A 22587-nucleotide genomic window follows, 5' to 3' on the forward strand; every position below is an offset into this window, starting at 1 on the left:
CAGATCTATTTTCTATTTTATTTGGAAACAGGGTCTCACTAAGTTACTGAGAGCCTCACTCAGTAGCTGAGGCTGGCTTCGAACCTGCGCGATCCTCCTGTCTCAGCCTCCCAAGCACGGGGATTACAAGCGTGCGCCACCACGCCCGGCTGCATTCTACCTCTAAGCTACACCTTGAGCTGGATTTTCTAGTCTTTATTTTTGGAACAGGGTCTCACTAATTTGTAGAGGGCCTCACTACGTAGCTGAGGCTGTCCACAAATCTGGATCCTTCTGACTCAGCCTCCCATGTACTGGGATTACAAGTGTGCGCCACCAAACCCAGCTTAGAATTTCTTTTTTTAAATTTGAAACAGGGACTTGCTGAATTGCTGAGGTTCTAGCAAAGTTGCCAAGCGGCCTGCAAGCCTCCTGTCTCAGCCTCACAGAAACTGGGATTATAGGCATGATCATGCCAGCCAGTTAGTGACGTTTTAAGCACCTCATTCTTGATTGTATATTGCAAGTTGTGGTTGTGATGTATGAAAAGAATCTAGTCAAGGAGGGTTGAGCGCTGGAGTCCACACATGACGCTCCCGGCTTGGCTTTCATCTGCCTACTGAGTCTATGCCCCACCCCACAGCGTGTCTGCCGCTCTGTATTCTTGCTTTGATCGTGCTCTTTGCTGGTCTCCCGGGTTCGCTCGCCATCTCACATGGGTTCACTCAGAGCCAGTGAGGCAGCATTGGCTGGGCTCGGCGGGCAGGGTTGGGGTAGGTTCCCCCCAGCGTCCCTGGTTTTTCCTCCCAGGCAGCCTCAGAATGTAATGGCCTCAGGGCTGTTTACCTGAAGGCAAAAACTGCAAGTTGTCTGTCTCTTTCTCTCTTTGGTGCTGGGGATTGAGCCCAGGTGCATTTTACCTCCAAGTGCCACCCCCAGCCCTTATTTTACTTTCTTTCTTCTTCTCCTTCTCCTTCTCCTTCTCCTTCTCCTTCTCCTTCTCCTTCTCCTTCTTCTTCTTCTTCTTCTTCTTCTTCTTCTTCTTTTTTTTTGGTGGTACTGGGGTTCCTGGAAACCCTTCTACTCCCAGGCTACACTCCCAGAACTATTTTATGCTTTTTTTTAAAATTTGGAAACAGGGTCTCTTACTTCGAACCTGCGTGATCCTCCTGTCTCGGCCTCCCAAGCTCGGGGATTACAAGCGTGCGCCACCACGCCCGGCTTACTATCTAGTTTGAAAGAAGGTCTTGCTAAGTTGCTGAGGCTGGCCTCAAACTTGAGATCCTCCGGTCTCAGCTCCCAAATACTGGTATTACAGGCGCACACAAGGTCTCTTGCAGTGGATGCTCAGGAGCTGGGGTGTCATTACCTCCGCCACGTGCTATTGGTCACCACAAGTCACAAAGCCAGCCTGGATCATGAGAAGTGGCTGCAAAATATCGTGACTGTGTTTTTTAACCCCACGATGGGGTTAAGTGCTGTGGAGACAAATAGGGCGGGGTGGGAGCTGCTGGGGTGTCCAAGGGAGAAGGCTGTGAATCCATGTGTTTATTTATTTCCTGGGGCCGGGGATGGAGCCCAGGGCCTCCTGTGTGCTAGCCTGTGGCTGCCCGACTGCAGAATGGTCTCGGGACAATAAGCAGCTGGTGAAAAACAGCAAGAAGGAAGGAGGGGCAAAGGGCAGGAAGTCCCCTCAGGTAGTGGCCAGACCAGTCGCCACTACTGTCACTGCAAAAGCTGGGCCTCCCTGCCTCCATCCTTCCCTCCCCAGGGCATTCTACCACCGAGCCACACCCAGTCCTTCTTATTTTTTGTTATTTATTTTTGCAATACTGGGGATGGAACCCAGGGCATTCTATCTCTGGGCTACACTGCCAGCCCTGTTTTTTGTTTTTTGAAACAGGGTCTCACCCTTATGGAGGGCTTCACTACATTGCTGAGGCTGGCCGCGAACCTGGGGTCCTCCTGTCTCAGCTTCCCAAGTACCGGGGTGACAAGCGTGCACCACCACCACACCCGGCTATTTCTTTTTTCAGCTCTGGGAATGGAACCCAGGGGCATTCTACCTCCAAGCTACACCCCCAGCCCTATTTTTTAATTCTTTATTTTGAAACAAGATCTCACTGAGTTGCAAAGGGCCTCACTAAGTAGTGGAGGCTGTCCGTGAACCGCGATCCTCCTGTCTCAGCCTCCCAAATGCTGGGATTACAAGCGTGCGCCACCACGCCCAGCTTTTTACTTTTTTGTTTTAAAACAGGGTCTCGCTAGCTTGCTCCAAATCTCCCTAAATTGCCCTCTCAAATCTGTGATCCTACTATCTGAGCCTCTCTGGTGCCAGGACTACAGAATCCCGGCTGGGGTTTTCATTCTGAGCGAGATGGGAGGTTTTCAGCAGAGGCCTGTTGCAGGAGGATAGGTTGGGAGGAAAGGTGTGTGGTGTGAAATAATCCCCCCACCACCCCCAGACACACAGAGACAAACAGAAAAACCGTGGATTCTTGTCCTAAGCTAAGAATAAATATTCATCGCTTGGACAGCTGCTGCAGATTTAAAGAAGTTTATTAAAAGATAGAAATATAGAGATAGTCACAGCCCTGTGCCGGAGGAGACACAGGGGGGCAATTCGAACGAAAATGCCAAAGAACTCCCGTTTCACTGACTTTTTATCCTGTCTAAGTCCAGCAGGTCCCTTTGATTTTTGGAGATCATGTTACACCTTATCGCCAGCCCCGGCTCTGGTTCTGTTATCTCTCCAGCTGGGTTTATGGCCTGAAAGGGGGAGACATCTCTGTCTCCAAACACAGGCCCAGATTTATGGCCTGAGAGGGAGGTATCTCTATCTCCAGACACAGGCTTTTACCTTTCGTCTTTTCCCCCAAAATGTGTTAAATTGTTCTTAGGAATGCAAGGACATGTTAGCTTAACCCTGGCTTTCTTAGTAAAGAAGACATATTTTAAGATTGGACATCTTTCCCAGTATTGACACATTAATACTTTTTAAACTCTCTTCCCAATACCAGTACAGGCCTGCTCCACCTGGGCAGGCATTTAACAGGGTCTTAGACTGCAGGGGACAAGGGTGGAAACACAGAATTCAGTCTGGGGATCCCTGGGGTGACCCCAACGAGGAGTCAGCAGAGGGAGTAGGGAGGGCTTGCTTATGGATTCCAGGTGGGTATGACACAAAGAAAAGGGACTAGGGAGACTGTAAGGTTTGGGGTCTGAGTAACCAGAAGGATGAAGTTCCCATAAATGGAGCTGAAGTCCCCGGAGGCCACGCACTCAGTCCCACGCCTGTCCCACTAGGGCAGCCAAACGGAGGTCCCCAGTGGTCCCCTGGGCCTGTGTGTCTGGAAGCGGGAGGAGGGAGCTGGGGTGGGGAGAGTGGGTAGGAGGCATCCGTATATAGATGGCACTTAGAGCCGCGCACTGGGTGTGATCGCTCAGGGGCCAGGGCAAAGAAATCTATGTTCTAGAGCCTCAGGAGGCGAGGGTGGCGGGGTACTTAAGAGCCAACAGAGGGTGGATCCTAGAAGCCGTGTAAAGAAAGACTATCAGCCGGGCATGGTGGTGCACACCTGCAGTGCTAGTACTTGAGAGGTGGAGACAGGAGGATCACAGGTTTGAGGCCAGCCTCAAAAGCTTAGACCCCCAGCAACTTAGTGAGACCCTGTTTCAAAATAAAAAGGGTGAAACAAGGGGCTTGAAGGTCGAAGGCCAGCCTCAGCAACTTAGGCCCTCAGCAACCTAGCAAGACTAAAATAAAACAGGGCTTTCAAAAGTAAAATAAAATAGCTGGGCGTGGTAGCGCATGCTTGTAATCTCAGCATTTGGGAGGCCGAGACAGGAGGATCGTGGATCTCCCAGGGCCTCAGCTACTACTTAGTGAGGCCCTTTGCAACTCAGTGAGATCTTGTTTCAAAAAAAAGAATTTTTTGTTATTTATTTTTGCAATACTGGGGATGGAACCCAGGGCATTCTATCTCTGGGCTACACTGCCAGCCCTGTTTTTTGAAACAGGGTCTCACCCTTATGGAGGGCTTCACTACATTGCTGAGGCTGGCCGCAAGCCTGGGGTCCTCCTGTCTCAGCTTCCCAAGTACCGGGGTGACAAGCGTGCACCGGCACCACACCCGGCTATTTTTTTTTTTTTTCAGCTCTGGGAATGGAACCCAGGGGCATTCTACCTCCAAGCTACACCCCCAGCCCTATTTTTTTATTCTTTATTTATAATCGGGCTGGGGGTGTAGCTTGGAGGTAGAATGCCCTTGGGTTTCATCCCCAGTACTGAAAAAAAAAAAAAAAAAAAAAACAAACCAACCAACCAAACAAAACACACACACACACACACACACACACACACACACACACACACACACACAAAAAAAAAAAAAAAAAAAAAACCCAAAAAACAAAACTATACTAGGGCTGGAGGTATAGCCCAGAGGCAGAATGCTCTTGGGTGCAATTCCCAGTACCTAACACACTTGCACGGAGAGGCAGGAGCTAGCATCTTCTGAGAAAACAGGGGAGCCACTGGGCAGGTGGGGGGCACAGGAAGAGGGAGTCTCATGGCTTGAGGTACTGAGCTGGCTGTTTCTAGGGAGGGACCAGCAACAGAGGAATGAAGGCATCCTGCAGGTCGCAGGTCCAGTTTATTAAAAGAGGAACTGCTATGAGATCTCAGCTCGGACCCACGGCCTACCTCAATTCTTGTCTCCAAGAAGCAAACAGCTTGGGCTTAGGAGACACAGGAATCCAGCGACATCATTTAATAGGAGACAGGGAAAGGCGACTGGGGCTCGTGCACTGAGGAGAGGCCTCGAAAGGGTCACGGTGCTGCTGCTGCTGTGCAACCGCGGCAAATGGCACCCTGCTCCTGCTGAGCTCTACTCTTCTTCTGGCTGGCAAGGTTCTGTGCTGGAGAGACTAGTTTATATAGCATGGCAACTCCTCTGATTGGTCCTTAAATCTGGGCCTTGATTGGTCCTTAGATCTGACTGATCCCTGATTGGTCCTTAGATTTGGCCCCCTGATTGGTCCACTTTTTGTTTGGGCTGTATTGAGGATTGAGCCCAGTGGCATTCTGTCTCTGAGCTACGCCCCCAGTCCTGTTTTATTTGTATTCATTTATTTACTTATTGATTGATTGAGGTTCTGGGGATTAAACCCAGGGACAGTCTACCTTGGAGTTACGCCCCCAGCCCGATTTCTTATTCTTAATTTGTAAACAGTCTCACTTTAAATTCTTGAGGGCCTCACTAAGTAGCTGAACCTGGCTGGGAACCAGATCCTCCTGTCTCAACCTCCCAAGTACTGGGATTACAAGTGTGGGCCACCATGCCGGCTTCTGTTTTATATTTATTTATTTATTTATTTATTTATTTATTTATTTATTGCGGGGCTGGGATGGAACTCATGTGCATTCTACCTCCGACCTACACCCCCAGGCCTATTTTTTATTCTTTATTTGGAAACAGGGTCTCACTAAGTTGCTGAGAGCCTCGCTAAATTGCTGAGGTTGGCCTCAAACCTGTGATCTTCCTGTCTCAGCCTCCCAAGTATTAGGGTTACAGGGGTGCACCCCCCAGTGCTGACTGCTCAATCCCTGGTCAGTCTTGAACCGAGGGAGGGAGGGCTGCCAACAGCCCTGACTCACCCCCCTTCATCCTTTGTTAGTACCTGGGGGGGTCGGTGGGATCAGAGGGAGCATTGCTTCTGATTGCCATATGGGAAATCCAGGCTAAGAGAGAAGAGACAGAACCACCTCTCAGAGAGGGAGGAGGGTGGTGGTATAAAGGAGGAGTTGCAGAAGCTGGGCAGAGAGGAGGACTAGCAGGGAGTGTCAGGAATGTCTTTGAATCATATTGGAAAGAACAGAGGTAGCCTAGAAAACTGTTGGCCAGTCTAGATGTGAGGCGCAGGATGAGACCCCCGGACTCCAAGCACAGGTGGCGGCCAGACCTCGAGGGCTGAGGGCAGAGCGAGGGGCAGGCCTTGCCAGGGGCAGAGCCAGGACAGGCTCTGGCTCCACTGCTGATGGAGCCGCGGGGTCTGAGGCAGAGGACCAGGCCCGCCAGGGTGTCTGCACACAGGCAGAGACCTCTGTTCTGCACGTCTGTCCCGGGGAAACCCAGGGTCACAGCCTCAGGGGTGGTAAGGGCTATTTCAAGTGTAAGGGAGGGAAAGACCCAAGCCCCTATATTTTTTTTAATCCTTCAAGAAGATTTAAGCCAGTTATTAGGAAAATGAGAGTTCAGAGTTCAATGGAGGATTTCAAGCTATGCAAAGTTTTCATCTTCTAACTGGGGGAGCTCGAAGAACTTCGCACACTTAAAACCCTGAGAAATGATCTAGGAGACCTGGCACGAAGAAAACATTTTCCCTTAAAAAGGCCCTCTTCTTGAATTTCTCATTTCTCCTGCATGCTGATCAACTTCCTAACGAACTCGGAGGAGATTTCTCGCATTACCTCCGCGGGGGACCAGAACAGGACGAGAAACACAATTATTTTGATTTGAGCGCGTGCTTGAAGAGTTGAACGAGGCGAGCGCAGCACTGTTAGCGCGTTTCTTGCATTTTCTGTTTAGTCGCACGTGTAAAAGGGTGTTGGCTATGGTCTTAAATAATCACAGCCATTTCTCCCCTTTAAAAAAAAAAAAAAATTCAGGGTGTATTCATTTCCCGTCACCCCCCCATGCCATTTTGGCATGGGGCTGTATTTCTATTTTCTGTATTTCTATCTTTCTAATAAACTTCTTTTTTTAAAAAAAAATTCAGGTTTATTTAAAATACAGTTGAGCCGGCGTGGTGGCGCACACTTGTAATCCCTGTGCTTGGGAGGCTGAGACAGGAGGATCGCACAGGTTCGAAGCCAGCCTCAGCTACTTAGTGAGGCTCTCAGCAACTTAGTGAGACCCTGTTTCCAAATAAAATATAAAATACAGTAAAATATACAGCCCTTTTTAAAAAAATGATATTGAGGATGGAACCCAGGGACTTTGTACCTCCAAGATAAATCCCCAGCCCTATTTTTTATTCTATATCCCTATCTCATCTATTTTTTTTTTTTTTTTTTTTGCAGTACTGGGGATGGAACCCAGGAGCATTCGACCTCTGAGCTATAACCACAGCCCTATTTATTATTTATTTGGAAACAGGGTCTCACTGAGTTGCAAAGGGCCTCACTAAGTAGCTGAGGCTGTCCGCAAACCGCAATCCTTCCGTCTCAGCCTCCCGAATGCTGGGATCACAAGTATGCGCCATGCCCGGCTTTTTATTCTATATTTTGAAACAGGGCCTCAGTAAGTTGCAGAGGGCCTAAGTAGCTGAGGCTGTCTGTGACCCAAGATCCTCCTGTCTCAGCCTCCCAGTGCTGGGATTACAAGCGTGCGCCACCATGCCTGGCTCACCAGGCCTTTGTTTATATATATATATATGGGCTTGAAACAGAGCCTTGCTGGGTGCCTGAGTCTCACTTAGTTGCAAAGGCTGGTCTCAAACCTGTGATCCTCCTGTCTTAGCTTCCCAAGTACTGAAATTATAGGTGTATACACCACACCTGGCTTAAATGTACAGTTTTTTTTTTTTTTTTTTGTGGTATTGGAGATGGAACCCAGGGGCCTTCTACCTCCGGGCTACATCCCCAGACCGATTTTATATTTTATTTGGAAACAGGGTCTCTTAAACCAGCTGAGGCTGGCTTCGAACCTGCGCAATCCTCCTGTCTCCGCCTCCCAAGCGCAGGATTACAAGCATGCGCCACCACGCCCGGCTTTGTTTTTTTTTTTTTTTTTTTTTTTTGGTGGTACTGGGGTTCCTGGAAGCCCTTCTACCTACGGGCTACACTCCCAGACCTATTTTTATATTTTTTAAATTTGGAAACAGGGTCTCCTAAGCCAGCGCGCGCGGCTGGCTTCTAACCTGCACGATCTTCCTGTCTCCGCCTCCCAAGCGCGGGGATTACAAGCGTGCCCACCACGCCCGGCTTTTTTTTTTAATGTACAATCTTAAAGGTCCAGTTTGATGAGTCATGACCACAGCATGCACCCATGTGACCATCATCGAAAGCTGAAAGCTTGCTAGACTCCAGGTGGCCCTTCTCTTGTTGCCGTGGGTCAGGTTTGCCTGTTCTTGAACTTCATACAAACAGAACCACTGTTAAGTACTGTTTATTTTATGTTATTTTGGGGGCACGGAGGGTTGAGCCAAAGGGTATTCTACCACTGAGAATACCCCAGCTCTTTTTATTTCTATTTATTTATTTGCTTCTTTATTTAGGTACTGAGGATAGAAGCCAGGGGCATCCTACCTCCAAATTATACCGCCAGTCCTTTTTCCAGTTTTCAGGGTCTTAACTAAGTTACTTGCTAAATACTCCCTACTGTTCTCAATGGGCCATCCTGTTTAGCCTCCCACATATGGGGATTACTGCTAGGATATATATATATTTTAGCGGTACTGGGGACGGAACCCAGGGGCACTCTACCTCCAAGCTACACTCCCAGCCTTATTTTTTATTCATTTTGAAACAGGGTCTCACTGAGTTGCAAAGGGCCTAAGTAGCTGAAGCTGTCTGCAAACTGCAATCCTCCTGTCTCAGCCTCCCGAATGCTGGGATGACAAGTGTGCACCACCAGGTCCAGCTTGAATTTTAGTTGATCCAGATTTGAACTTAACAGCCCCAGGTGGCTCGTGGCTACACTACTGGACAGCTCAGCGCTATGCCCTGTAAGATGGAAATGACTCCGCTTCTTCGCTGCACTAGGGTCTGTCTGTGGGCTGACCCCAGGCCCCGTCTTACATGGAAGGCTACAACCGTGCAAATATGAGGGTTTATGGGGTGGAGAAGGGACGGAGACGAGGCGGGCAAGGACGCTGAGGCACTGGGAACGAGCTCCGCTAGAAGACGCCCCTCTGCTGCCCGGGACTGCTCTGGTGCACACGCGTGCTTTCGAGTCAGGTAGGGACGGGTTTCCCTAACACACAAGGACTGTTCTTGTACGCACTGGCGACGCTGCAGCGAACGCGGGCGGCTCTCAGGAGGCCTCACACTTGAGTTCTGTGAGCCATCAGCAGCCGCACTGCCTAACGCTTATTGAGTGTTTACTAGGTTTCGGGCTTTGCTTCGGCAGCTAAAATGCACTTTAATTGTAGTAACAACCAGATATGGTAGGTGGCATCATAATTCTTATTTTCTTTCAGTTGAGGGAAATAAGCACAGAGAGGTTAAGGCTTTTGTGCAAGATCACACAGCTCGTAAGTGATCGTGTCAAGATTCTGAGCTGCGCTGAAGGTCGGCATGACTGCGGCCCCGCAGCCACACACGACCCCCGCCCCGGGACACGGGCATCCTTCCTGCTCTAGTGAGACTCAGGTTTACCAAACAAATAGCAAAGCCACCCCAAACTAAGCCCAGATGGCGGCAGGGCAGGGTGCACAAGCCCACTCCTGCTCTCCAGGGCTGGAGATGGAAAGTTGGGGGTGTAGACAATGGTCAATTTTCTTTTCCTTTTTTCCTTTTTTAGTGGGGATTGGAGTCAGGGGCACTTTACCTCCAGCTACACACCCAGCCCTTTTTATGTTTTTGTTTTGAAACAGGGTCTTGCAGGTTACTTAGTGTCTGAGTAGCTGAGATTGGCCTCCAGTCTTTGATCCTCTTACCTCAGCCTCCCACGTACTGAACTACAGGTGTGCGCCACCACACCCGGCTAAAAGATCAATTTTCTAAGCTGTATCGATATCCCGAAATCAAATGATCAAAAATCATATTCATATCTGTAAGGTTCAAATAAATTGGAATTTTATTTCCCCATAGTCCTCAAAACTATCTAGTGAGGTGGGAGTCACTGTCACTGCCTGTGTACGCGGGCAGGAGCTGGGGGAGGTGGGGTGACTCGTAGTAACTCACAAGGTTGTGGCTTCTATCTGTAAAACTCCAATAAAGCACTCCTACAGGCCGAGACGGGAGGGTCACAGTACGAGGACGGCCTCAGCTACTACTTGGTGAGGCCCTCTGCAACTCAGTGAGACCCTGTTCCAAAATAAAGAATAATAAAATAGGGCTGGGGGTGTCACTCAGAGGTAGAATGCCCCCGGGTCCCATTCCCAGTACTGCAAAACCAAAGCCAAAACCCAAAAACATTCCTACAAAGATGGGCATCCTAAAATTAAAACGACAGTTCAATACTTACAACCTCAGCTACATAGTGAGGCCCTCCACAACTCAGTGAGACCCTGTTTCAAAATAAAGAATAAAAGCCGGGCGTGGCGGCGCATGCTTGTAATCCCCGCGCTTGGGAGGCTGAGACAGGAGGACCGCGCAGGTTCGAAGCCAGCCTCAGCTACTTAGTGAGGCTCTCAGCAACTTAGTGAGACCCTGTTTCCAAATAAAATATTAAAAAAAATAGGTCTAGCTGGGCGTGGTGGCGCACGCTTGTAATCCCCGCGCTTGGGAGGTGGAGACAGGAGGATCACGCAGGTTCGAAGCCAGCCGTGCTGGCGTAAGAGACCCTGTTTCAAAAATATAAAATAGGTCTGGGAGTGTAGCCCGGAGGAAGAAGGGCTTCCAGGAACCCCAGTACCACCAAAAAAAAAAAAAAAAAAAAAAAAAAAAAGGTCTAAGAGTATAGACCGGAGGTAGAAAGCCTCTGGGTTCCACCCCCAGTACCACCAAAAAAAAACGTAATAAATAAAAATAAAAAAAATAGGGCTGGGGGTGTAGCTCGGAGATAGAATATCCCTGGGTTCCATTCCCAGTACTGAAGAAAAAAGAAAGAAAAAGAAAGAAAGAAAGAAAGAAAGAAAGAAAGAAAGAAAGAAAGAAAGAGTAGTGAGCTTCTTTCTTATAGCTTCTTTTATTGAGAAGCCAGGAATGCTGTAGCCTGTAACTGAAAACATACTGACTTTAAAGTAGATCTATTAAAAGAGCTTCCTAACAACTAAAATGCAGGAGTAACAGTAGCACTCGCCAGGAGCCCACAGACCTGTACCCCACAGCCCTCCAAGCCACCTGTGAGGTGGGAATTACTACTTACCACAGGTACGGGGAGATGTAGCAACTGCCCGAAGTCACACCCTGGTTAGCAAAAAGTTGGAAACCCACAGAAAACACTTGCCCTGTCAGACACATTTTTTTTAAAACAGAACCTAACCATGGCAAAAATGGACTGATATAAATGTGGTAAAGAGGAACTTCATGACATTTTCATGTATTTTGTTCTACCATTCAAATGTTCAATTTAAAGTAGATTAAAATTTAAAATATTTGTGTACCTAGCTGGGCGTGGTGGCACACGCTTGTAATCCCCGCGCTTGGGAGGCTGAGACAGGAGGATCGCGCAGGTTCGAAGTCAGCCTCAGCCACTTAGTGAGGCTCTCAGCAACTTCCTGAGACCCTGTTTCCATATAAGATATAAAAATAGGTCTGGGAGTATAGCCCAGAGGTAGAAAGCCTCTGGGTTCCACCCCCAGTACCACCAAAAAATAAAAAGATAAAATATTTGTGTACTTCTGGGTGGGGTGGCACGCTTCTGTAATCTCAGTCCCTGGAAGGCTGAGACAGGAGGGTCCCAGGTTTGAAGACAGCCTCAGGTACTTGGTGAGGCTCTGCAACTCAGTGAGAACTTGTTTCAAAATAAAGAATCTAAAAAACAAACAAACAAACAAAGAGCTGGGGGTGTAGCCTGGAGGTGGAATGCCCTTGAGTTCTATACCCAGTACCACAAAATAAATAAATAAATAAATAAATGAGGAACACAGGAGGATGGTGGGTTTGGTCAGCAACTAGCCTCAGCAACCCCCCCCCCCCACATTGGGGATGGAACCCAGAGGCATTCCACCTCTGAGCTACAGCCCCAGCCCTAATTTTTCTTCTTTATTTTGAAACAGGGTCTCATTGAGTTGCAAAGGGCCTAAGTAGTATCTGAGGCTGTCCTCGAACTGCGATCCTCCTGTCTCAGCCTCCCAAATGCTGGGATTACAAGCCTGAGGCTCAGCCTCAGCAATTTAAGCAAGGCCATCAGCAGCTTAGTGAGATAGTGTTTCCAAATAAAATCCGACTGGGGGTGTAGCTCAGAGGGAGAAAGCCCTGGGCTCACTTCCTAGCACCACAAAAAAGGGGAAAAAAAAGTAACCAAAATGTCCAAAAATGCCATTAAATAACATTCAACATTAGTCAAAGGGAAAGAAATACCTGTTCAATGCCTTTTTGTTGGGGCCCACAACTGAATGCCACAGCACACTCTTTCTGATGAAGCAGTGTCCCCCTGGCTCTATGCAGACCAGCTGACACAGCCCAGGACGGGGGATCAGAGCTGCCTTGTCCGGCCCTCCTCCTCCCTGCCCTCAGCTGCGTGTAGAACAGAGCAGGGCTTTGTTAGGCGGCTGTGGTTTTGCTGTGTGGAAAACCAACGACTTACCACCCTCCTCCAGATTTCATTTACATACTGCCATATCCACTTCAGCAACCTCATACTTAGGCTGTTCCCCGCTCCGTGGCAAAGCCAAATATTTCATTTGCATTTTATGGATGTAGACTTTTAAAAGCTTAAACAAAAAGCCACTGGAATAGTTCACTGTATAGTGATGAACACATGCAAATGGCCTGATCTATATACTTTTTTGTGTGGTGCTGGGGATGGAACCCAGGGGCATTCTACCTCCAAGCTACACCCCCAGCCCCATTTTTTATTCTTTATTTTGAAACAGGTCTCGGTAAGTTGTGGAGGGCCTCACTAAGTAGCTGAGGCTGGCCGCGAACCGCGATCCTCTGTTCTTTATCTCCCAAGTACTGGGATTACAAGCGTGCACCACCACACCCAGCTTATATACTTTTTTCAATAACTTGAAAATTAAAAAAAAAAAAGAAACAAAAAATTCCCTGAGAAACTGGCTTAACAAAAAGTAGCCAATATGAAAGCATGCAGAATTCTATTTTCATTCTATTTATTATATTTTAAAACACCGTCTCCGCATCTCTGTCCTTTATGACAGAAGAACCCCAAACGAACTTGTACTCCACGACTGGCTGCCAAAAAGCCTCCCTCGAATGTAATGAGCTTGAGAAAATCTAAGTGTTTCTTTGCACTTATGTTTCCATGTAATAAACTTAAGTTTTATTGTCAAATGAAAGAAAACACACATTTTTTCAAACTGAGTGAAAGTATTTACTTGACAAGTTAGTTTAAGGTTGACATGAAATCGCAGTAACGAATGAAATGGAAAGTCGTTTATTAAAACACCGAGTGGTAAACATTTCCTGTGATTAATATTTTGCCTAAAACACACATACCAACAAGAAGCAGAAAATACCGTCCTTTTAACACTCGATTTGAGTGAGGTGAGCTTGGGTTTTGTTAAGGAATAAAAGATAAGAGAAAAATCCCAAAGGCAACCCAAACCCAACATGCCTGTCTGTTCAGGGTCCAAATTTAAAACTCTCATATCAAATAAAGACGTCATGAATTGAACCTCTTTCCCCACAAAATAATTATTAGGAACACACTGAGGAAGAGCGTTGGGTTTTAAACTGCGCTTTATTTGTTCCTGTACACTGTCTTTCTATTTAAACCATCTGCCGTAGCACGCAGAGTCCTCCTGGGTATGACAGGTGAACTCCAAGGTCACCTGACTTGGCCTTCTTTCCTGTCTTAGCGCTTCTCAGCGGTGTGTGTGACACGTACCAGAGGTAGGAAGACCATCTTGAATAAATTATCTTCTTAATTGCAGAGAATTTCTAAACACAAAACTGGCGAACGCTAGGCCGTGCCTCGATGAGTCCGGAGCCGCCGCGGTCCTGGCCTGCGCCGCGGTCCTGGCCTGCGCCGCCATGGCCCAGCGCCGCCTCACTTGCCGATTCTCTGGACCACCCAGTCCTGCTGGCACAGAGGGCAGCGGTTGTTCTGCTTCACCCACAGGGACATGCAGCAGTTGTGGAAGGAATGGTTACACTCGCCCCAGACCACTGAAAGAAAAAAGCACCGACAACCACGTCTCACCCAAGCGACTAGCTCAAAATTATAGTTTATTTTATATTATGAATAAAAGTCATGGTTCATAAAAAATAAAGATGGTATTTGGTTAATAGAACTTTTCTGTCTACAAAAAAACCGAGCAGATAAACCTATGCGTGTAACTTACACTTAGAGCTCCATCGGTCGCTGCGTTCGGGAGACTCTGCGCCCTTCTGGGGACACGATGGCCCGTTCCTAGGCAGCGCCTCACGCTCCCTTCCTGAAGCCTGGAGATTACGGCCTTGCACCTCCCCTACAGCCCAGGCCCGTCACACCCCGGCCTTACAGATCTTTTGGCCTTGACTTACTTTATTTAAAAATGTCTTTCTGGTTTTTATTTACCAAGAAATAGTAACTTTTATAAGTTTCCAGTCCATACTAATTATAAGTGGCTATTATAAACAGACGACATGCTTTTACACATTATCAGTTGTCTGTGGTGCTGTTTTCTAGAAGTGACGAGCTCTGTCAAGTCACCCACGCATGCAGTGCAATTAATCACGTGACAAGGAGATTTTCAAAGTGGTCGGCTGGAGATGTCTCTCCGTGATCAAAGAGAGCGGCCCACCCTTGACAACTCCTAATTAATTCTTTTTCTTTTTCTTCTGGTGGTACTGGGGATTGAACCTAGGGACATCCTACCTTTGAGCTACTTCACTGGCCCGAGTTTCTCACAAGTTGTGGAGAACCTCACTAAGTTGCCGAGGCTCATCCTGAGCCTGTGATCTTAGCCTCCCCAGCACGGGGACTGCAGGTGTCACCACACCCAGCTCAAATTAATAGTTTTTTTTTTTGGTGGTACTGAGGATGGATCCCAGGGGTATCTACCTCTGAGCTACACCCCAGGCCTATTTTTTTTTTTTTTATTCTTTATTTTGAAACAGGATCTCACTGAGTTGCGATGGCCTCACTAAGTGGCTGAGGCTGGCTGCAAACCTGCAATCCTCCCATCTCAGCCTCCCAAGTACTGGGATTAAAGGCGTGTACCAATTCGCCTGGCAGCTTAAATTAATCATTTTTAAACAAGGAGCACAAAAGAAAAAATGTAAGCCAAGAGCCATTATCCACAATCTGAAATAATGCAACTTCTAATTTGGGCTTCATTTGTACCTTGCTTAAGCCACTGATTTAAGTGACAACAGAACGAGATTGAAGGAAGGCCAGTGAGAACAGGACTACTTATAAACCCTGGATGGGGAGGAGGGAGCAGGGGAAGATATTCTGTGCTCCAGAATGAAGAAACACAACTTGACCCAAACTGCATAAATCATTATTTTGCAGTACTGGGGGTGGAACCTAGGGGTACTCTACCTTCCGAGATACACCCCCAGCCCTATTTTTTATTATTTTATTTTTTGTGGTAATGGGGGTGGAACCCGGGGCTTTTCTATCCCTAGGCTATACTCCCAGACCTATTTTATATTTTATTTGGAAACAAGAGTCTCACTAAGTTGCTGAGAGCCTCACTAAGTTGCTGAGGCCGGCTTCGAACCTGTGCAATCCTCCTGTCTCAGCCTCCCAAGCGCTGGGATTATAAGCGTGCGCCACCACGCCTGGCTCAAATCATTACTATTAAGAAGCTGCATATAAACCATGCAAACACAAAATATAAAGTCAACCTTTCATTCTAGAAAAAAGCTGTAAACATTTAAAAAAGCAACCTAAAAATGATCATCCCAAGAACCAGGACATAAAAATCTTTAAACTGCTTAAATTTAGTCCAAAACAACTTTTGTAGTCAAGACTATAAAGAGAATTTAATAGATTTTAACACACAAACCACATTCTTAAAAAAAACCGAGACTGAATTCTTTCTACCTTGGTTAAATGTTAATTACTGTATCATCACAGAGTTCTGAAAACTGCAGTGCTTTATTAGAAGCCAAATTGACTGAGGTCAGTCAAAATGCAAATGATATTTTGACAAGTTGCTTATTTTATAATTCTCTTAATGAAACATTATCATTTCTTTTTGATTACCAAAATGTTCACTGTGACCCTATCTGAAGAACCAATTCTTAATTACAAGAAAAGGACTACTAACAGATCCACTCCACGAAGGCCTCTGGAACCAACACATTTTCTGTCAACAATGGATCACTGCTTTACAGTTTATTTTTGTGTATTGCTAAAGTCAATCTTAATTGCAAATTCAAACATCCCCACTGAGAGAAGCCCTCCAGTTGAGAAAGCAAGAGAGAGAAGCTGGACACAGACATACCCACACAGTCCTCCTGCTTGTTTTCAGCTTGACAGCGGAGACAGGCATCTAAAAGCAAACAAACAGCGTCTCATCAGGGCTCAGAATGCGACCTTCAAATCCAGATACTTCAAAGTCAGATAAGAGCCCGAAGGGCTAGAGATGAAGATAAGACTTGTACTATTAATTCCTCATCTGAAAATAACTATCTAAAGAGGAACAAAGCACACGGCATTCTACTCATTTATTTATGACCGGGAGCAATTTTGCGAGGGCTAACAACTCTATTTTTACAAACAAGCTTTGATGAAAAGATGTCTTGACAGCACCGACGTCGCCATCCACGCCGGACTTGCCCACTCACAGGACTGGCCTGAGCGTAGTTTATTTCCAAGATACCCTTTTAAACAAACTGCGTATATGCCTATATGTACATAAAGAAAACCACAGACACCCAAGAAACCAGTAAGAAAGTGTTCTGGAAGGGGATAAATTGTGAAAGAGTTTCCACTAGTATTTCTTAAATTTTAACGATGGTTCTCTATAACTTACTTTAAGCATTGTTTTTTCCAGTTCTTTCATGGACACATTTTGAGCTGTCTACGGCAGTATTTCATTCTTCCCTAAGGTCCTTGTGAGTTCCTTTGATATTTTAATATCTAGCGTGTTCCCAATAGGTCTGCCGTGATCACCCCAGCACCGCTGGCGAAAGGCGGCCGGTGGGGAGGGAAGAGGGCTCCGCGGGGGCAGGTCTGGAGGAGACCCGGCTTCCTGGCACACTGACCTCAATTACCGCCCAAATACGAACCTCTACAAGCCTCCGATCCCTCTCCTGTAAGAAGGGGGCCATTTCATGAGATATTTATTTTTGAGGAAGGTACCTACCTGTGAATGCTGTGCAGATAAAATCCCACGCACCCAGAAATATTAGGTTCTCCCTTTTGCAGATAAGTCTGAGCCCGAACCATCTACTCAACAATGGGTAAAAATTTTAATCATTACTTGGGAACCAATACTAGAAATAGGAACCTGAAGGGCGTACTCTAAGTTTTCAAAATTCACCTGTAGGACTACTTGCTTGATGAAGGAGATAATGCAGCATTATTCTAAGGATCACTGAGACAGACTCATTCGCTAGTTGAAAGAGGAGGGAAAGCTGGGTGAGAGGAAGTTCAAATCAAAAGAAAAAAGCAGTTTTTAGCATCAGTAGAGGAAAATGATTCTGTAAAAATAGCAACCGTGGAGAGCAGCCCGCCTCTCTGGGGCGCTGGCTTGTGCTCAGGCGTGTTTGCTCCTGTGGCGCTCACCCTTCCAACACCAGCCCTTGTGAGGCGAGGGCTAGAAAAACCACCCGCTCGGAGCGGCTGGCAGCCCCAGTCACTCGGCAACGACGACTCTGCACAAGGGCTTCCGCACAGGGCGCACCCAGGGCCAGGCTGGACTTGGGGAGCTCCCTGGCCAACAGTGAAGCAGACGAGAGGATCGGGATGGAACAGTAAGGACTCCTACCTAGACCTGGCTCTAGTCCCCTACATCACAAACCGTGAGAATATTAGGGCTGAGATCCCAACCGTCTCTTTGATGAATCAAGAAAACAAGGCAGCCGGGCGTGGTGGCGCAATCTGTAATCCCCTGCTTGGGAGGTGGAGACAGGAGGATGGCGCAGGTTGGAAGCCAGCCTCAGCTGGCTTAAGAGACCCCGTTTCCAAATAAAATATAAAAAGGTCTGGGAGTGTAGCCCAGAGGAAGAAGACCACTGGGTTCCATCCCCAATATCACCAAAAACAAAAACAAAAGGCCGGGCGTGGTGGCGCACGCTTATAATCCCCGCGCTTGGGAGGCTGAAACAGGAGGATCGCACAGGTTCGAAGCCAGCCTCAGCTACTTAGTGAGGCCCTCCGCAACTTAGTGAGACCCGGTTTCCAAATAAAATATAAAAATAGGTCTGCGAGTATAGCCCGGAAGTAGAAAGCCTCTGGGTTCCACCCCAGTACCACCAAAAAAACAAAAACAAAAACAAACCATGAAACACTGAGGTTAACACCGACAGTCACGGAGGTTACTCTGCTTCTAGAACTGGCTGCAGCAGCAAACCTATGCCCCTCTCCCACCAACACTTGCTCACTGGGCCAACTGCTCTTTTCAGAATGAAGGGGTGGGTGCATCCACCCACATCAGAATGGCCTGGCAGGCAAATCTTGCAGTGAGAAGTATAATACATCATTTAGGTGTGTCATATTTCAAATACTAAGGAAATAGGACCACCTGGGTTCTTGTTGCAGACTCTAGAAATCTCTGAATTATGCTTATAACGTGTAGATTCGTTACCAAAACCAGACGCAAATCTACAAATTCCCACAGCTTCAGACAAAAGAAAAAACCCTTTTAATGATGTCCTAATATTTAAAACAGCACTTTTTTTTTTTTAAAGGAACACAACAGGAACAGTTTTTAGAATGATGCCAGAGTAAGGACTAGAAAGTCTGAAAAACAGGTTTCGCATGCTGTTACTAAGTGGCCACTAAAATCATATAAACAAAATACAGAGGTCTACTCCAGAAACATTTCTCAACCTAAAGTACAACTGCTGTAAATATTAAAATTAATCTTGCAGAAGCAGAATATTTGTTATTAGAGGGAAGTTAATGATGAATGCACGTCCTTTACAGCCCACACCGACCTACCCTAAATATCCCAGTAAAGTTTATTTATTGCTAAATTTCAATCTTTATTTTAGGCTCTGCGTTTCTACTTACTATTTACTTTTTCCCTCTGGGGAGAAAATAGCGTTTTAAAGAAGAAATCCTTTCAAATGCCTTTTGGAGAGCTTTTTTTTTTTTTTTTTCAAACTAGAAAGGTACTAAAAGGAAGTTTAATTTCCTTTAGACTAAAGAAAATTTAGGAAATAAAATTTTTAGTAAAGCTTGTCCAACAGAAGAACAAAAGGTTAAATCTCTTAGATAAGTTAAAAATGCCTCACAAAGGCCCTCTGCAACTTAGTGAGACCCTGTTTCAAAATAAAAAATATGGCTGGGGTGTACCTCAGAGGTAGAATGCCCCTGGGTTCAATCCCCAGTACTGGGGGGGAAAAAAGCCTCACAAAATGGAAATTTTCTTTTGTGGTGCTGGGGATTGAACCCAGAGGCATTCTACCTTGGACCTACATCCCCAGCCCAATTGTATTTCTTATTTGGAAACAGGGTCTTCCTAGGTTGATGAGAGTCTCACTACTTGCTGAGGCTGTCCTTGAACCTGCGATCCTCCCATCTCAGCCTTCTATGTACTGGGATTACTGATGTGTGCCACCACACCTGGCTCACACACTGAAAAAAATTAAGTCTAGTTCTTAGGCAAGGGGAAAGATGGGATGGCTGCATTGCTGGCAAAAAAAAAAAAAAAAAGATACTTTGAATCATGTTCACAACAAAGGTCTTTCAAAAATAAAACTAACCCTCTTTATTTTTTTTTTGGTGGTACTTTTTTTTTTTTTTGGGTGGAACCCAGAGGCTTTCTACCTCCGGGCTATACTCCCAGACCTTTTTTATATTTTATTTGGAAACAGGGTCTCACTAAGTTGCTGGAAGCCTCACTAAGTAGCTGAGGCTGGCTTCTAACCTTTGTGATCCTCCTGTCTCAGCCTCCCAAGCGCGGGGATTACAAGAGTGCGCCACCACGGCCCGGCAACTAAACCTCTTTTTAAACAAGCTCTTCAAACTAGAAAGGTACTAAAAGGAAGTTTAGTTTCCTCTAGACTAAAGGAAATTTAGGAGATAAAATTTTTAAATGAAAAAACAGAAAGTGAGAAATCTCTTCTTTAAATCCTCATCCCCCAGGAAGAATGCATAATCCTATTTTCTCCAATCCTGTCACCTTTCAAGGCAAGCTACAAAGTTTTCAAACTTAAAGAAACCAGTTCTCTTCAACTACTTTCAATACACACCAATAATGAAGGCGGCCCGCAGTAACTTTAAGTGCCCTGTTTAAAAACATTAACTTGCATTTCAATAGTACCTGTCTTTCAAGACAGTCTGAGATCGTAAAAATAACATAAACCCCAGCGAGTTTAGGCTAGCATGAAATGTTTCACTTGGCCCAATATACAGAAAGAACATGTATTTGTAAAAGAAGGTTCTCCACAAATGCTCGACAGAGCGGGCCAGTATCTCTTCTAGGAAATGACATCCTGTAACAGGAGCGGGTAAGATGGAGACGAAGCTTTATGTTTCTGAATAAAGGACACATTTTTTTTTTTTTTTTTAAGATACTGGGGACAGAACCCAGGGGCATTCTACCTCCGAGCTCCACCCCAGCCCTATTTTTTAATTCTTTATTTTGAAACAGGGTCTCACTGAGTTGTGAAGAGCCTCACTGAGTGCTGAGTCTGTTCGCGAACCTCGATCCTCCTGTCTCAGCCTCTCGAAAGCTGGGATTCCAAGCGTGCGCCACCACACCCGGCTAAGGCCACCTATTTTTAAATTCCCACGAAAAGCAGGGATTCTCAAAGCACACTTGGACGTCAAGCTCGGCCTGTGCCTCGCGTCTGAAACCTGGGCTGATTTACAAGCCATGGGTGGGCCCGCTCTCTTCCTCGCGCCTCTGCAGCGTCCTTTGGAGGCCGAGGACCCCGCGATCGGAACCGCAGGGGCTGCAGAACCGCGTGGGGCCTTCAGCCGGACCCTGGGCAGCCTCTCGTATAGAGCTGGGGCTCCTCCCAGCTGCCGTCAAACCCACAGTGTTGTGTCCTGGGTGGGCCCACGGCTCCCTGATCGCTGACGTCATTACTACGCACACTGCCCCCGATCTCTGACGTCATTACTGTGCACCTCCCGTCCCCCCCGATCTCTGACGCCATTACTGCGCACCTCCCTGGATCTCTGACGTCATTACTGCGCAACACCCACCCACCGCTCCCTGGACCGCTGACGTCATTACCGCGCACCTCCCACCCACCGCTCCCTGGATCTCTGACGCCATTACCGTGCGCCTCCCACCCACCGCTCCTTGGACCGCTGACGTCATTACCGTGCGCCTCCCACCCACCGCTCCCTGGGTTTCTGACGTCATTACTGCGCACCTCCCGCCCACCGCTCCCTGGACCGCTGACGTCATTACCGTGCGCCTCCCACCCACCGCTCCCTGGGTTTCTGACGTCATTACTGCGCACCTCCCGCCCACCGCTCCCTGGGTCGCTGACGTCATTACTGCGCACCTCCCGCGCTCAGGCCCCGCGCGCTGGCCCCGCACCCCCGCCTGCTCCCAGGCCGCCCCGCCGCCCCGGCCGGGCGCGCCGCGCTTACCCATCACCTGGACCCTGCAGATGGCGCACGTATCGCACTCCACGTCCCAGCTCCACATGGCCACCGCGTTCCACTTCTTGAGCGAGAACATCTTGTCGCCCCCCGACTTAGAGGCCGCGCTCCCCGAGTGCGACGACAGGGCGCACGGCTCCTCGCCGTCTTCCACGTCGGCCATGGCGCCGGCGCGGGGCCCGCGGCGAGGACGTTGGCTTAAGGGAGGCGGGCGACTATGGCGGCTCGCAGGGGCCGCGCGACGGGCCATAGCGCCGCCCGCAGGCCGCGGGCCACCGCCGAGCCCCGCCGGCGCCGCGCGCGATTGGCTGGCGCGGCCCGGTGACGTCACGCGCGCCTGCGCAGTAGCCACCCGCCTCCCTGCGGCCGCCCGGGGCTGCAGGGCTGGGAGCCTTTGGGGTTGACCCCTGTCCCGAGCTGTGGTGTGTAGCCTGCGAGCAGGCGCACTGACGCTGCAGGCTACGTGGCCTTAAGTTTGCCACTGTCAAAAATTGCCGGGGTGGCCGGGCGTGGCGGCGCACGCTTGTCATCCCAGTATTTGGGAGGCTGAGACAAGGGATTGAACAGCAACTTAGTGTGACCCCGTTTCCAAATAAAATATAAAATAGGTCTAGGGGTGTAGCCCAGAGGTAGAAGGCCTCTGGGTTTCATTCCCAGTACCTAAAAAATAAAAAATTGCCTGGTTAGCTGAGCATGGTGGGTGCACGCTTGTAATCCCAGTAGTTGAGAAGCTGAGATGGGAGGATTGCAGGTTGGCGGCCAGCCTCAGCTACTTATTGAGGCCCTCTGAAATTTAGTGAGACCCTGTTTCAAAATAAAAATAATAAAATACATCTGGGTGTGTAGCCTGGAGATAGAAGGCCCCTGTGTTCCATCCCCAGTATCTCAGAAATAAGCAAATAAAAAAAAAATAAAATGTACTCGTTAAAAATAGTTATTAGGGCAGTGACATCACATGTCATTTCTAAAAAAAATTTCCACTGTACACTCAAAAGAATGGGAGGGGAAAATAGAAAGTAGCTAGGAATATTGTTATGTGATTTTTTCCCCCTTACTCATCCCTAAGGGGATCCTGGAGATCCTACAG

The 22587-nt window shown here is 47.6% G+C and overlaps 1 protein-coding gene across 3 annotated transcripts; it reads right to left on the reverse strand.

Annotated features, from left to right (window-relative positions):
* Window positions 1-13600: 13600 nt before the first annotated feature.
* Window positions 13601-21663, reverse strand: RNF7 (ring finger protein 7; the record flags this gene model as incomplete). 3 transcript variants are annotated; one of them, XM_080695491.1, is made up of 3 exons in its annotated part: window positions 13601-13942; window positions 16213-16260; window positions 21489-21663. In XM_080695491.1, 3 exons carry the CDS (start codon window positions 21661-21663, stop codon window positions 13824-13826), a joined length of 342 nt encoding a protein of 113 aa, XP_080551617.1. The 3 variants fall into 3 exon arrangements, with proteins under 3 accessions (XP_080551617.1, XP_080551618.1, XP_080551619.1); XM_080695493.1 differs by having other exon boundaries at window positions 13886-13942; window positions 21496-21663; XM_080695492.1 differs by lacking the exon at window positions 16213-16260.
* Between the last annotated feature and the right edge of the window lie 924 nt (window positions 21664-22587).

Source organism: Muscardinus avellanarius, assembly GCF_963383645.1.
Source record: "Muscardinus avellanarius genome assembly, chromosome: 5".
NCBI classification, from domain to species: domain Eukaryota; kingdom Metazoa; phylum Chordata; class Mammalia; order Rodentia; family Gliridae; genus Muscardinus; species Muscardinus avellanarius.